Genomic DNA, 15,832 nt, shown 5'->3' on the forward strand with positions numbered 1-15,832 from the left:
TGGCCCAAAACGCAATGGTAGAGAAGCTAAAACTGAAATTGAAAGTTTTCTCAAATTGTTTGTTCCTGAGATAAGTGATTATGTCATCGCAAACACAAACAAGTACCCCATAAATAACAAGAGATCATATGTGAATTACTCAAGGGCTAGAGATTGCAAAACTACTTCTGCTTCTGAGCTAACGGTCCTTTTAGGAGCACTGTTTCTCATTGCTGTACAAAAAGGAGGATGCTCAAATGTATTTTGAACTGTGGGCATCAAATGGAACAGGAATGATTATTCTAAGGGCAGTAATTAGCTACAAGCGCTTTCTGTTCTTGCTCTGGTCACTCAGGTTTGACGATACTTCTACAAGAAAAGAACGACTAGCAACAGATAAACTTGCTGCCATCCACAATTTCCACTCAGCATTTCTGAGCAACTGCAGAAATAACTACAGGCCAGGGGAGTACACAACCATAGACGAAATGCTTGTCCCATTTCGCGGACGTTGTGGTTTTGTTCAGTACATGCCCAATAAGCCCGCTAAGTATGGATTGAAGTTGTATGCATTGTACAATAGCAAGACATTTTATACTTTTAATTTTGAAGTATACTGCGGCAGAACGACTAGCAACTGATAAACTTGCTACCATCAAAAATCTCCACTCAGCATTTCTGAACAACTGCAGAAATAACTACAGTCCAAGGGAGTTCCGCAACCTGGACCATATGTTGCATCTAACCAGCCAATGGATATTGTGAAGAGATTGGTTGAGCCAATCAAGGGAACGAACAGGAATGTAACTATAGACAAAAGAAGAACTGCTGCAGAATCACTCCAAGAAACAGATGTACTCTTCCAAAACATTAAAGAATGGTTCATCAAAAATAAAATGAAAATGAATGAAGAAAAAACACAACATCTGATATGCATCCTTAACTACATTGGATGCCATGATAATATAGAGGCTGTCAAACTGTTGGGCTTCATGATAGACAGGAAACTAACAATGAACGAACACACTGTGTATGTGTGCTCCAAGCTCTCCAGTGTAATATACCTTCTGAGGAGGTTAAAAGGTGTATTGAGTGACCAATATCTCATAACAGTATATTATGCCCTGTTCCATAGCCACATCAATTGTGTCTACTGTTATGAGGACATTCTGCAGGTTGTAAGGATGTGCTAATTCTTCAGAAAAAAGCTCACAGAATTATCACATCACGCAAAAAACAGGAGCACTGCAGGCCTATATTCAAGTAGTTAGGAATTATGACAGTGTGTGTTTTTATTCCTCATCAGCATGAAAGAAAACCAAGGGGTCTTCAGCATGAGGCAAGATATACACACTCACAATACCCGTAACAAGAGGAGCATCGAAATACCCAGGTGTCGACTGACGGGAACGCAAGATAGCTTTCCAGTGGTTGCCCTAAAGATGTTCAACTCACTGCCTCAAGAAGTGCAATTTCTTCCCTAGGAACACTCAGACGGAGAGTAGCACAGGACTTGAAAGAACACCCATTGTACTCCCTTGGTGAATTCTTTAATAGTGACCAAAGTGAATGGACAAACAAATATTGTTTCTATTAAATATAAATGTCTTAATTTTGTGAATATTTTTTTAAATGTATATATGTGTAAGTATTCTTGACGCAGTCTGTCCAGTCATGGCTGGTAACTGACACAGATCTAGTAATAAAGTAATAATACTACAGTAGTTACCCTGTAGCCCATAATCTTTTAGAAAATGGGCTAACATTCATTGAAACATTGAAAAAGAACAAGAAGGAAATTCCTCTGGATTTTTTGCCCAACAAATTGCGAGAAATTAAAAATTGTCTTTTCAGATTTCAAGATGGCTTCTGTCTTGTTTCGTGCCAAACAAAAAAGAGCAAGGCTATGCTTTTCCTGTCGTCAATGCATGAAACTGCTGAAATCGACACCACTACAGGCAAGTCTGTTGTAAATTTTGACTACGCTGCAGCAAAAGGTGGAGTTGATACTGTGGATTATATGTGTACATCCTACTCTTCATAAAGGACCGCAAGAAGATGGGTCTTAGCATTGTTTTTTCGTTATCTGGATATTGCTGGGATAAATTCCCAGGCCTTGTTTTTCGCAAACAATCCAGAGAAAAGATTCAGAAGAAGAACCTACCTAACAAACCTGGCCTTGGCTCTGATGGACTGCCATTTGAAAGAAAGGGCTCAGGATTCCTGTCACCTTATCAATCAATTCCCGCCAATCATGATGAGACTGTAAGAAGGTGTGGGATATGCCAGCTTTGTGGTGGTAAAAGAAATATTAAAACTACTGTCACTTGCAATAGCTGCATAAGATTCGTTTGCAATCAAGAAAGTGTGTGACTCTTGATATGTATTTACTGACTGCCTTATTCTTTATTATTACAACAAAGTTTTTATACATATTACACGTTTTTGTAAAACTTGCTTTAACAATGGTAAACAATCGAATCATATCTGTGGCTATAATTTATTTAGAATTTGTTATTAAAGTAGCGGTTAGGAAATATCCTGGAAATGTATGTCAGATATTCTGTAACAATTTTAATTTTCCCATGCACCTTGGGTATATGTATACAGATCATATTAAAAGTTGCTGTTAAGAATAATGTTATAAACAATAAATAATTAATTCCATTGAAAAAATTTAAAAAAAACTTATTTTTTATGTATTTAAATGTAGGCGGCACTGAGTGCTGCACGTGCCTGCTGACGCAACAATCTTAAGCACGCCTGCTGCAGGGTTAAACTGCATTAACTGAGTCTTTTCCATGTTTAATTTTAACCCGTTTAAATCAAACCAGGTATCTAATATTTCTAAAGTATTTAATACAATTTGGGAAATTTGGCCAGTGCTGTTACTTTCACTGATTACAGATGTTTCATCTGTGAATAAAACTGAGTGACACTCAGTATTAACTGATAAATCATTTATGTAAAACAGAAACAGGAACATTCTAGCAAAGTGCCCCTAATTCCATACTTTTCCAGTTTACGGAGTGACAAAGAGTGGTTCACACTATTAGGGGCCTTTGATACATCATAAAAAATACCTATGGCATGCAGTGAGTTGTGCTTTTGCCTTTTTGAAATGCATTCTGATTTTTTTAAATTATTTTTTGAAATGTTTCTATTAAAATTTTAATTTGTATGGTGGCTCCCTCTTCAGATATTCCTGATAGTGATGGAAGAAGAGAGACTGGGTCATAGTTTCCCATTTGTTCTTTTGTGCCTGTTTTGAATAATGGCTTAACTACTGCATACTTTTATGATCACTCTAATTGACAAAGAAAATATTTGTTCTGTCAGCCAGATTTCTTAAGTATTAATAAACAGCAATATTTGGCTTAAAAATAAACAGTGGATCTTCCTCAGAAGTCATTAAGATAAGTACAACAGTGTCCTCACACTCTGATGAGAAGATAAAGAACATTAGACCAGCAAATATAATTACAAATTAATAACAAAAGACTTAAATTAGAGATGAACAAGTTTCTCCACAACACAGAAGAAACCAAACAATGTGTGGACTTGGCAAGGATATAATGAAACTAAAAATTAAACTGTCTATTGTTTATCAAGGAACTGAAAGTGTGCAGTCACAAACAACTGTAGAATTTTGTGTAATCAGAGAATAGTAAGACAACAGTTAAAAATAGATACAAAGCTCATTAAATATGAATTCACCAAACAGGAATTTAGATACATGGATTATGGGAATTTAATCAAGAATGTTGAGGTATCCCACACAAAATTAAGCATCAGAAAAGCATTACACATTAATAAACAAAAGATACACTTGTAATTATTCAGTTTCACCTGGTCTATTATTTTATAGAACAGGCAATGGGTTTACATCTGGCTGATAGTGTCCAGCAGACAGGTATTTTGGCAACCATATATGTCGCCCTTGTCAGGTGAGCTGATGAATTGACCTGCTGGAGGCATATGGGTGACTTATTTCCCCTCCCCCTGTGGGCCGTTCTTCTCACATGGTCTGCTTCTGAGAGTGCACATGGGCGGCCAAAGATGTAATTTCATTGGCATCTATGACTGGTGATGATGCCTGACAGGGTGTCCTAACTGTAGCAGCATGAATGTAGGTATTGTATGCACCCTGGACATGAGCTCATTGTGTTTTACATGTGTTATCTCTTTAATTAGACTCAGCGAGTGATAGCCCCAAAGCCTTACTGAGACAATGGCCTCAGTCTTGGTTGATAAGAATGTCCCTGGTGCATCTTTCAGTGGCTTCGGTAATGTGCTGTCCCAGTATTTCGGTGTTGTTGTTGTTGTTGTTGTGGTCTTCAGTCCTGAGACTGGTTTGAGGCAGCTCTCCATGCTACTCTATCCTGTGCAAGTTTCTCCATCTCCCAGTACCTACTGCAACCTACATCCTTCTGAATCTGCTTAGTGTATTCATCTCTTGGTCTCCCTCTACGATTTTTACCCTCCACACTGCCCTACAATACTAAATTGGTGATCCCTTGATGCCTCAGAACATATCCTACCAACCGCTCCCTTCTTCTGGTCAAGTTGTGCCACAAACTTCTCTTCTCCCCAATCCTATTCAATACTTCATCATTAGTTATGTGATCTACCCATCTAATCTTCAGCATTCTTCTGTAGCACCACATTTCGAAAGCTTCTATTCTCTTCTTGCCTAAACTATTTAACGCTTTCCTTGCCATTGCCAGTCTACATTTTATATCCTCTCTACTTCGACCATCATCAGTTATTTTGCTCCCCAAATAGCAAAACTCATTTACTACTTTAAGTGTCTCATTTCCTAATTTAATTCCCTCAGCATCACCTGACTTAATTCGACCACATTCCATTATCGTCATTTTGCTTTTGTTGATGTTCATCTTATATCCTCCTTTCAAGACACTGTCCATTCCATTCAACTGTTCTTCCAAGTCCTTTGCTGTCTCTGACAGAATTACAATGTCATCGGCAAATCTCAAAGTTTTTATTTCTTCTCCATGGATTGTAATACCTACTCCGAATTTTTCTTTTGTTTACTTTACTGCTTGCTCAATATACAGATTGAATAACATCGGGGAGAAGCTTCAACCCTGTCTTACTCCCTTTCCAACCACTGCTTCTCTTTCATGTCCCTCGACTCTTATAACTGCCATCTGGTTTCTGTACAAATTGTAATAGCCTTTCGCTCCCTGTATTTTACCCCTGCCACCTTGAGAATTTGAAAGAGAGTATTCCACTCAACATTGTCAAAAGCTTTCTCTAAGTCTACAAATACTAGAAACATAGGTTTGCCTTTCCTTAATCTAGCTTCTAAGATAAGTCATAGGGTCAGTATTGCCTCACGTGTTCCAGCATTTCTACGGAATCCAATCTGATCTTCCCCGAGGTCGGCTTCTACTAGTTCTTCCATTCGTCTGTAAAGAATTCGTGTTAGTATTTTGTAGCTGTGGCTTATTTAACTGATTGTTCGGTAATTTTCACATCTGTCAACACCTGCTTTCTTTGGGATTGGAATTATTATATTCTTCTTGAAGTCTGAGGGTATTTTGCCTGTCTCATACATCTTGCTCACCAGATGGTAGAGTTTTGTCAGGACTGGCTCTCCCAAGGCCGTCAGTAGTTCTAATGGAAGGTTGTCTACTCCGGGGCCCTTGTTTCGACTCAGGTCTTTCAGTGCTCTGTCAAACTCTTCATGCAGTATCGTATCTCCCATTTCATCTTCATCTACATCCTCTTCCATTTCCATAATATTGTCCTCAAGTACATCGCCCTTGTATAGACCCTCTACATACTCCTTCCACCTTTCTGCTTTCCCTTTTATGCTTATAACTGGGTTTCCATCTGAGCTCATGATATTCATACAAGTGGTTCTCTTTTCTCCAAAGGTCTCTTTAATTTTCCTGTAGGCAGTATCTATCTTACTCCTAGTGAGAAAAGCCTCTACATCCTTACATTTGTCCTCTGGCCATACCTGCTTAGCCATTTTGCACTTCCTGTCGATCTCATTTTTGAGACGTTTGAATTCCTTTTTGCCTGCTTCATTCACTGCATTTTTTTATTTTCTCCTTTCATCAATTAAATTAAATATTTCTTCTGTTGTCCAAGGATTTATACTAGCCCTCGTCTTTTTACCTTCTTGATCCTCTGCTGCCTTCACTACTTCATCCCTCAAAGCTACTCATTCTTCTTCTACTGTATTTCTTTCCCCCATTCCTGTCAATTGTTCCCTTATGCTCTCCCTGAAACTCTGTACAACCACTGGTTCTTTCAGTTTATGCAGGTCCCATCTCCTTAAATTCCCACCTTTTTACAGTTTCTTCAATTTTAATCTACAGGTCATAACCAATAGATTGTGGTCAGAGTCCACATCTGCCCCTGGAAATTTAAAACCTGGTTCCTAAATCTCTGTCTTACCATTATACATTCCTGGAAATGGAAAAAAAGAACACATTGACACCTGTGTATCAGACCCACCATACTTGCTCCGGACACTGCGAGAGGGCTGTACAAGCAATGATCACACGCACGGCACAGCGGACACACCAGGAACCGCGCTGTTGGCCGTCGAATGGCGCTAGCTGCACAGCATTTGTGCACCGACGCCGTCAGTGTCAGCCAATTTGCCGTGGCATACGGAGCTCCATCGCAGTCTTTAACACTGGTAGCATGCCGCGACAGCATGGACGTGAACCGTATGTGCAGTTGATGGACTTTGAGCGAGGGCCTATAGTGGGCATGCAGGAGGCCGGGTGGACGTACCGCCGAATTGCTCACACGTGGGGTGTGAGGTCTCCACAGTACATCAATGTTGTCGCCAGTGGTCGGCGGAAGGTGCATGTGCCCGTCGATTTGGGACCGGACCGCAGCGACGCACGGATGCACGCCAAGACCGTAGGATCCTACGCAGTGCCGTAGGGGACCACACCGCCACTTCCCAGCAAATTAGGGACACTGTTGCTCCTGGGGTATCGGCGAGGACCATTCGCAACCATCTCCATGAACCTGGGCTACGGTCCCGCACACCGTTAGGCCGCCTTACGCTCGTGCCCCAACATCGTGCAGCCCGCCTCCAGTGGTGTCGCGACAGGCGTGAATGGAGGGACGAATGGAGACATGCCGTCTTCAGTGATGAGAGTTGCTTCTGCCTTGGTGCCAATGATGGTCGTATGCGTGTTTGGCGCTGTGCAGGTGAGCGCCACAATCAGGACTGCATACGACCGAGGCACACAGGGCCAACACCCGGCATCATGGTGTGGGGAACGATCTCCTACACTGGCCGTACACCTCTGGTGATCGTCGAGGGGACACTGAATAGTGCACGGTACATCCAAACCATCATCGAACCCATCGTTCTACCATTCCTAGACCGGCAAGGGAACTTGCTGTTCCAACAGGACAATGCTCGTCCGCATGTATCTCGTGCCACCCAACGTGCTCTAGAATGTGTAAGTCAACTACCCTGGCCAGCAAGATCTCTGGATCTGTCCCCCATTGAGCATGTTTGGGACTGGATGAAGCGTCGTCTCACGCGGTCTGCACGTCCAGCACGAACACTGGTCCAACTGAGGCGCCAGGTGGAAATGGCATGGCAATCCTTTCCACAGGACTACATCCAGCATCTCTACGATCGTCTCCATGGGAGAATAGCAGCCTGCATTGCTGCGAAAGGTGGATATACACTATACTAGTGCCGACATTGTGCATGCTCTGTTGCCTGTGTCTATGTGCCTGTGGTTGTGTCAGTGTGATCATGTGATGTATCTGACCCCAGGAATGTGTCAATAAAGTTTCCCCTTCCTGGGACAATGAATTCACGGTGTTCTTATTTCAATTTCCAGGAGTGTATAATCTATCTGATACCTTTTAGTATCTCCAGTGTTCTTCCATGTATACAACCTTCTTTCATGGTTCTTAAACCAAGTGTTAGCTATGATTAAGTTGTGCTCTGTGCAAAATTCTACCAGGCGGCTTCCTCTTTCATTTCTTAGCCCCAATCCATATTCACCTACTATGTTTCCTTCTCTCTCTTTTCCTACACTCGAATTCCAATCACCCATTACTATTACATTTTCGTCTTCCTTCACTATCTGAATAATTTCTTTTATTTTATCGTACATTTCTTCAATTTCTTCGCCATCTGCAGAGCTAGTTGGCATATAAACTTGTACTACTGTAGTAGGTGTTGGCTTCGTATCTATCTTGGCCACAATAATGTGTTCACTATGCTGTTTGTAGTAGCTTACTCGCATTCCTATTTTCCTATCCATTATTAAACCTACTCCTGCATTACCCCTATTTGATTTTGTGTTTATAACCCTGTAGTCACCTGACCAGAAGTCTTGTTCCTCCTGCCACTGAACTTCACTAATTCCCACTATATATAACTTTAACCTATCCATTTCCCTTTTTAAATTTTCTAACCTACCTGCCCAATTAAGGGATCTGACATTCCACGCTCCGATCCATAGAACGCCAGTTTTCTTTCTCCTGATAACGACATCCTCTTGAGTAGTCCCCGCCCGGAGATCTGAATGGGGGACTATTTTACCTCCGGAATATTTTACCCAAGAGGACGCCATCATCATTTAATCATACAGTAAAGCTGCATGCCCTCGGGAAAAATTACGGCCGTGTTTCCCCTTGCTTTCAGCCGTTCGCAGTACCAACCCAGCAAGGCCATTTTGGTTATTGTTACAAATCCAGATCAGTCAATCATCCAGACTGTTGCCCTTGCAACTACTGAAAAGGCTGCTGCCCCTCTTCAGGAACCACACGTTTGTCTGGCCTCTCAACAGATACCCCTCCGTTGTGGTTGTACCTACGGTATGGCTATCTGTATCGCTGAGGCACGCAAGCCTCCCCACCAACGCAAGGTCCATGGTTCATGGGGGGGAGTATTTCAGTATTTGTGCTAAAATTCTGGTGCATTCATATTTCATTGCATGCTTGTCATGCTTTTTGATGACCAACTTCTTAAGATGCATTAGTTGAAGGTGTTGCTGGAGTTCCTGGGAGAGATCTTTGGTGACTCACACCATTTGCCCATTATGTGTCTTGCCATTGTGCCTTATTGGCAGCATGGGAAGGCTCCTGCATATTTTCTGGCAAAATACCTGAAAGACATATTCAGGCCTTATATGGGTATATGTGCAAATCACATCTACAGTTCTGTGAAAACCCTCAACAACCTCAAGCTGAAGGCATCAGACATCTTGCTGAGTTTACATATTGTTTCTCTGTTCACTAGGGTGCCTCTGTGAGAGTTACTAGAACTCATTGTTCAAAAATTTGATCCTTAGACTATCAACCTTTTCAGGCATGTCTTGACTTCCACTCATTTTCTCTTTAATGGATATCACTATGAACAGACAAAGGAAGTCATAGTGGGCAGCTCACACTTGCCTGTGAGAGTTACTCTGTGTGTTGAGCACTTGAAGGAAGAATCCCTAAATTCAACCACATGGAAACATACTTGCTTTTGCCATTATTTACACAGCACATTCATTGCCTGAGCATATGGAAGAGAAAAACTTCATTACATCCAGATGTAAACTCACACATCACAGCATTAGGTTCACTGTGAAGACTGAGGCAGAGGGAAGCTATTATTTCTAGATTTCTTTGTCAAGAGAAAAGAGGATGGCACCTTGGTACAGAGTGTATATTGGAAGAAATGCACACTGACCTACACCTGTCTGCAGACAGGTACCACCACCCTGCATGGAGACCTGGGGTGTTCTGCACACTAGTAAAACAGGGTGTGCATAATCACAGATGCAGAGGGTCTCTCCCAGGAACTTGAATACAATGGAACACAAACACAAATTGATTTTTTCATGAAAGTTGGGATACTGGGTTATCACTATTACAGAAGCCATAAAAATATGTGCCTGGGACTGCAGCAATAGTTTCAGTGAGGCTTGGGGACCAGCACTGAGTCTAATTAAGGAGAAGAAACAAAGTAAATACAATGAGCTGGAAGACAGAGTCAATACATCCAAGATGCCACAGCTCCAAAAGCATTGTTGACCACCAAAAGCATTGTTGACCACATATGCTGACACAGTGAACTCATTGGTCATCCACATGCACCCTCAGAGGCAGATTGTATATATAACGGCCCTTGGGGGGGGGGGGGGCAAATAAGTCTGCAGTATGCCCCCAGGAGGAGATTTTTCAGCACTCCTGATGAACGTGACACGTCTGATCCCCAAAATGTTTTGCCTGCTCAACACTGTGAAATGGCAGTATACCTGTGAACTGTTCAGTCAAAAGCTACAGTTATTTAACAAGGGGTATTTGGGTAAAAAGCAATAGATGTGAGTGTGAAGAACACAAAGGGGAAGAAAATCTGAAATGGAACGAAAAGATTGCAGGAGTTTTGAGCATATAATAACAGTTGCATATTTCAATATGCCAAATTATACTAAACTATCCAGAAATTTCTTCGAGACTATTATATCCTTTTCTCAGTAAGTTCTCTCCAAGTGTTGTGACTTAATACTTATCATATAATAAGTATATCACACTAATGTAATAAGTATACATAACACTAATATGTTAATATATTCCAGCTTTGTTAATGGCCTCACTTTGGTGAGGGAGAGTGTGCACAAATTTCTTCAGATATGTCACTTCTAGCTGAAGCCATTCATTGGTGATTAGATCCTGTAGAGCCACCAAATATCAGGGATGTTGACTGCTATCTGAAACAACTACACAGATATTTAGTTGGATCTTGATGAATTCAAAGTAGCAGGGTGCAAATATTGTCAAATCACTTTAAATATTCGAAAATGCACTTCACAAAATGAAAAAAAAGTAATATTCTATGACTGCAATATTAATGCTTCACAATTGGAATTGTTCAAATCATACAAATATCTGGGCATAACAATTTGTATGGATATAAAATGGAATACTCACAAAGTCACAGTCATAGGTAGATTGGTGGATCATGATGTTGTTTGGTTTGTGGGACGCACAACTGTGCGGTCATCAGTGCCCATACAATTTCCCAATCTGTACATAGTCCAATCTAGCCACTTTCACAAATGATGAAGGAATGATGCGGACAACACAAACACCCAGTCCCTGGGCACAGAAAATCCCCAACCCGGTTGGGAATCAAACCCGGGAGCCCGTGATCCAGAGGTAGCAACACTAGCTACTAGACCAAAAGCTGTGGACCATAGTGGTGGAAAACTTCAGTTGGTAGAATACTAGCAAAGTGCAGTCATTTGAAAACAAAGACTGTGTACAAAACACTCATGCAACCCATCCTACATTATTGTCCAAGTGAGCGGAATGCATATCAAATAGGAGTAACAGGAGGTATAGAATTTATACAAAGAAGGGTAACATGAATGCTCACAGATTTGTTTGACCCATGGGAGAGTACCACACAGAAGAGCTGAAAAAACTGAAGTAGCAGATGCCTGACGATAGTCACAAATTATCCAGAGAAAGGCTTCTTACAAATTTTGAGAACCAGTCTTACAGTTTTACTGATGAAGCTAGGAATACACTACAACCTCCTATGTATTGCTTCTGTAGCAATCATGAAGACAAGATTAGACTAATTACAACACACACATAGTCATTTAAGCAGTCATTCTTCCTGTGCTCATTGCACTCTATATGTGAATGAAATTGCAAGAAGCCCTAATAAGTGGTGCAATGGGAAGTACCCCTGCCATGCTCTGTGTGTGTGTGTGTGTGTGTGTCTGTGTGTGTGTGTGTGCACATGTGTTAGTGTGCAGGAGTGCAGGGTGGAGTACTTGCCTAAGTAATTTAGTTTAAACATAGTGTAAATGAAAGCACCCCTGCCATGTTCTCTCTCTCTCTCTGTGTGTGTGTGTGCGTGTGTGTGTGTGTGTGTGTGTGTGTGTGTGTGTGTGTGGGTGGGTGGGTGGGTGGGTGCATGTGCATGCTTGTTTGTGTGCAGGGTGGGGGGGCGGAGTATTTGTCTGCATGTGCATGTTTGTTTGTGTGCAGGGGTGAGGGGTGGAGTATTTGTCTAAGTCATTTAGTTTAAACATAGTGTGAGATGTTTTCATTAAGAGGATGTATCATTTTAAGAATCTCATGATTGAGTACTCCTTATTGTACCATATATTGACATTGTTTCCCCATTCGATTCATCATAGCACGAAGGAAAAATTACAAAGTTCCTAAACACAATATAATAGTAATTTGAATTTATGTGGAAATATTTAGGAGAGTACTATACAGTATTTAATTTGACAGTAACTATAAAAAAAATATCTGTCAATTGTGTCAATATATTGACAAACTTGGTACTTACTAGATACCCCTCTTTTCCCATTGTAAAATGAATTTGCAGTCTGGGTAGATCTTAATAGGAATATTCTGTCATTACCATTTGTCCTTACATTGTCATTTTCAATTTAATTTCTTAATTCATTGTGGTCAGTCAAATATCAGTACATTTTCAGTTGCTATTCACTAAGACTTTGCATTGACACTGGAAAAAAAGTAATACAAGTGTACTTAAAGCCTATGCATAATCTGTCTTTGATTTTTTATTAGCACCCAAAGAAACAATTTCATAATAATGAATTTACTTTTGTATGGAGCCACAGCATATAAAACTATCTGAAAGATAAAACCACAATTTTACTGTACAAAAGATTTTATTTCACAATCTAGAGTTTGGCCTTAGGCCATTATAAAGTGTTACAAGTATTAAAAATCATTAGACTTGAGTAGAACGCAAGTCATCATCAAAACATGTATCTTCAGTCATATTAACCAATTTTGTCGAAAGTAAATGTGAGAATATTTGTGTAGTATGCTAATTTACAAGCAATTAGCATGACCTCATCCCAGGTTGGCTTTATTAAAGGACAACATAACACTTCTGTCCACTGGCATTTTCTCAGCTCCCCAAGAAAAAAGTTCTTAATATCATTATTCTTAGGCATGACATCAGCTTATGATAATGTCCAAGTATCCATTTTAGAAAAACTGAAGCAAATTGGACTTCCAATCAGCTGGATACATCACAAAGTGAATGATATATGTAAGATATTAGAACGAATTTGATTCTATTCAGACAGCTACCCTATGGAGTAATTCTTAGATCATTGTTATATATGTTTTACTCTAGAGATTTTGAATAAATTATTCCCATGAGTGCTTAAATACTGGGCAGTATGCCAATGATGTATGTTTATACTCATCTTGTTCCATGGATGATTATGCAATCAGCAGTCTGATACAGTCAGCAGTAGGAGAGGACAGTAGGCTGCATGCAAAAGGCCATGAAGTCTCTTCTGCAAAGTCTTTGGTTATTATTTGTTGAACATGCCTGGTGATGCATAATAAAGTTTACACAAGAAATTTTACAGTCCATGTTAAACTAAAACTAAACTCTACCATAACAGGCCATGAAGGCCCAATGGTACTGACTGGCCACTCTGTCATCCTCAGCTCAGAGGCGTCACTGGATGTGGATACAAAGGGGCATGTGCTTAGCACAGCACTCTCCCAGCCATATGTCAGTTTATGAGATTGGAGCCGCTACTTCTCAGTCAAGTAGCTCATCAGTTTGCGTCACAAGGGCTGAGTGCATCCCGGCTTGCCAACAGCACTCGGCAGAGCGGATGGTCACCCATCCAAATTTTATCCAAAAGTTTCTTAACAATGAGAAGACTTCCTTTGTATAAATGGCCTTTTTGCCTCTGAATGTCCTCTGCTTTTGCACTTCAGTGATCTGACGGGAACTGAAGTTACCACTGCAGCAAGGCCAGTCAAATTCTTGGGAATGTGTTTCACATCAAGACTCAGCTGGATTCGTCACATCAACACCACTATTAATGGTTGTCTCCCTATCATGAATATCATCAGATCTTTAGTCAAAGTCTGGTGGAGTGTTAACTTCAATGTTATAATGACTGTATATCAGGTATTCATACGGACTGGGATCTAGTATGGTTGCACAGTGTGTGGTAATGCTAATGGAAAATATATCCATAAATTAGACACTTTACAATACATCTGCATCTGAACGAGTTTTGGGGGCAATGAGGTTATTAGGACAGGGATTGAGTATGGTCACACTGTGTATGGTAATGCTAATGGAAAATATATGTATAAATTAGACACTTTACAATATAGCTGTACCTGGACTTGTTTGGGCGTGATGAAGTTGACTCCAACAAATATGCCATGAGTAGAGGCACTAGAAATGGCTTTTAATTTTGGGTGCCAATGGCTTGCCAGCAAATATATATTGGAAGAATAACTCTAAAACTCATCCAGCCAGTCTTTAAGGAATGTGAAATGCTGCACACTCTTCTGGATAACAGATTTTTTTGAAGTTTTCAGGTGCTGAGAAACCTATCCAAACAATTCTTAACAAAGAGAAGACTTCCTTTGTATGAACAGCCTTTTTGCTCTCAAAAAGGTTCTCTGCTCTAGCAACCTTAGCATGATAACCAGCAGGTATCTCCATGAAAAATGGAGTGAATCACTCCATATATATCCTAATGATTTCAAAATCATGTCAGAAGGTAACATTGGGTGTTCTATTTTATTTCCAAGAATGTGTCACTATGAACAGTACAAGCTTCCTTGGTCAGACTCTTTGCATACAGCAGAAATAGTGACAATTGTGAAGGCCATAAACTACTCTTATATCAGAACAGTGTAATGATGCTGATTATTTCTGATTCAAAAAGCATTCACAGTTGCACAGAGGACAGAAACTGGGGAAAAAACAGATGTAAACTTGTTATTAATATTTCCCATGAAATAACAAAAGTTATTGAAAATGCTCATGATAAAAGCTCATGCAAGTATTCTGTGTATGCTACATCCTAGTCTTATCTAGATAGCACTTACTTTTCACTGATTTCTTACACTGAGTAAAAATGGAAGACAGATTACAGTGGGAAGAGCAATTGGTAACGCCAAATGTAAAGAAAGGAAAATATGATGATTTCATTCTACCCAACATACCTAGCTTAACTTGGTTCCATAACAGGTCAGTATGTCACAGAACTGTCTCTCCTATCACTTGGATATGACTGAATCATGGCAGTATCCCTTCTCATTCCTATCATCTTCAGCTAAAATATTCAGACACATGATTGCATCAGTTCAGATGTTGCAAATATTAATCATTCAATCACTACTTATCCCAAGTTCCAGTACTACAGAGAATAATTCTTCACAGAATTGAGAAAGCTTAGAGTCATTCTGTACAAGCATTACTGGTCCTTTTTCTACAGAATAATAAAAGGCATTTCATAGATGTCTCATAAAATATGTTTCAGTTAGTGATTTTAAAATATGACTATCTAACTATAGGAAGGTACAATCAGCTTTTCAGTGATTAATTCATTAACAAGATGGTGCCGGGTAAAAGTGCACAAACTGCCAATCCTGCAGTCCCAATGAATTTTGACTGTAATAAGTGCAAAATATGTTCAAAAAGAGTTAGACAAGGTATTCTGTGTATTAACTGTAATTACTGGTACCACGAAAAATGTGTCAAAGTTAACGTGAAATACTTTAACTGTGAAGATCAGTGGACATGCCGCCATTGCATCATATTAGCTACGGAATCCGAAGTAAACAATACTCTAAAAATGCAGGATCACATAATTACATCATTAAAACAAGAAATAATGGCCCTCAGCCTCAAGCATGAAAGCCTACTGGTGAAGTATCAAGAACTACTAGTGAAGTGTAATGAATTTGAACTGGTAGTAGCCAATAAACCCATGAACAATGAATCTGCACCCTGTACGTAAATATCGGTAACAAAAACTGACATTTGACGGACAGCATACTATGAGAAATAGTC

The 15,832-nt window shown here is 40.1% G+C and overlaps 1 protein-coding gene across 1 annotated transcript; it reads left to right on the top strand.

Moving 5' to 3' along the window:
* Positions 1-1,653: 1,653 nt before the first annotated feature.
* Positions 1,654-2,023, top strand: LOC126336058 (uncharacterized). Its single transcript, XM_049999538.1, has 2 exons — positions 1,654-1,660; positions 1,716-2,023. The coding sequence occupies exons 1-2, from the start codon at positions 1,654-1,656 to the stop codon at positions 2,021-2,023; spliced, it is 315 nt and encodes a 104-aa protein (XP_049855495.1).
* The last annotated feature ends 13,809 nt before the right edge of the window (positions 2,024-15,832 follow it).

This window comes from Schistocerca gregaria, chromosome 2 (genome assembly GCF_023897955.1).
Source record: "Schistocerca gregaria isolate iqSchGreg1 chromosome 2, iqSchGreg1.2, whole genome shotgun sequence".
Taxonomy (NCBI): Eukaryota; Metazoa; Arthropoda; class Insecta; order Orthoptera; family Acrididae; genus Schistocerca; species Schistocerca gregaria.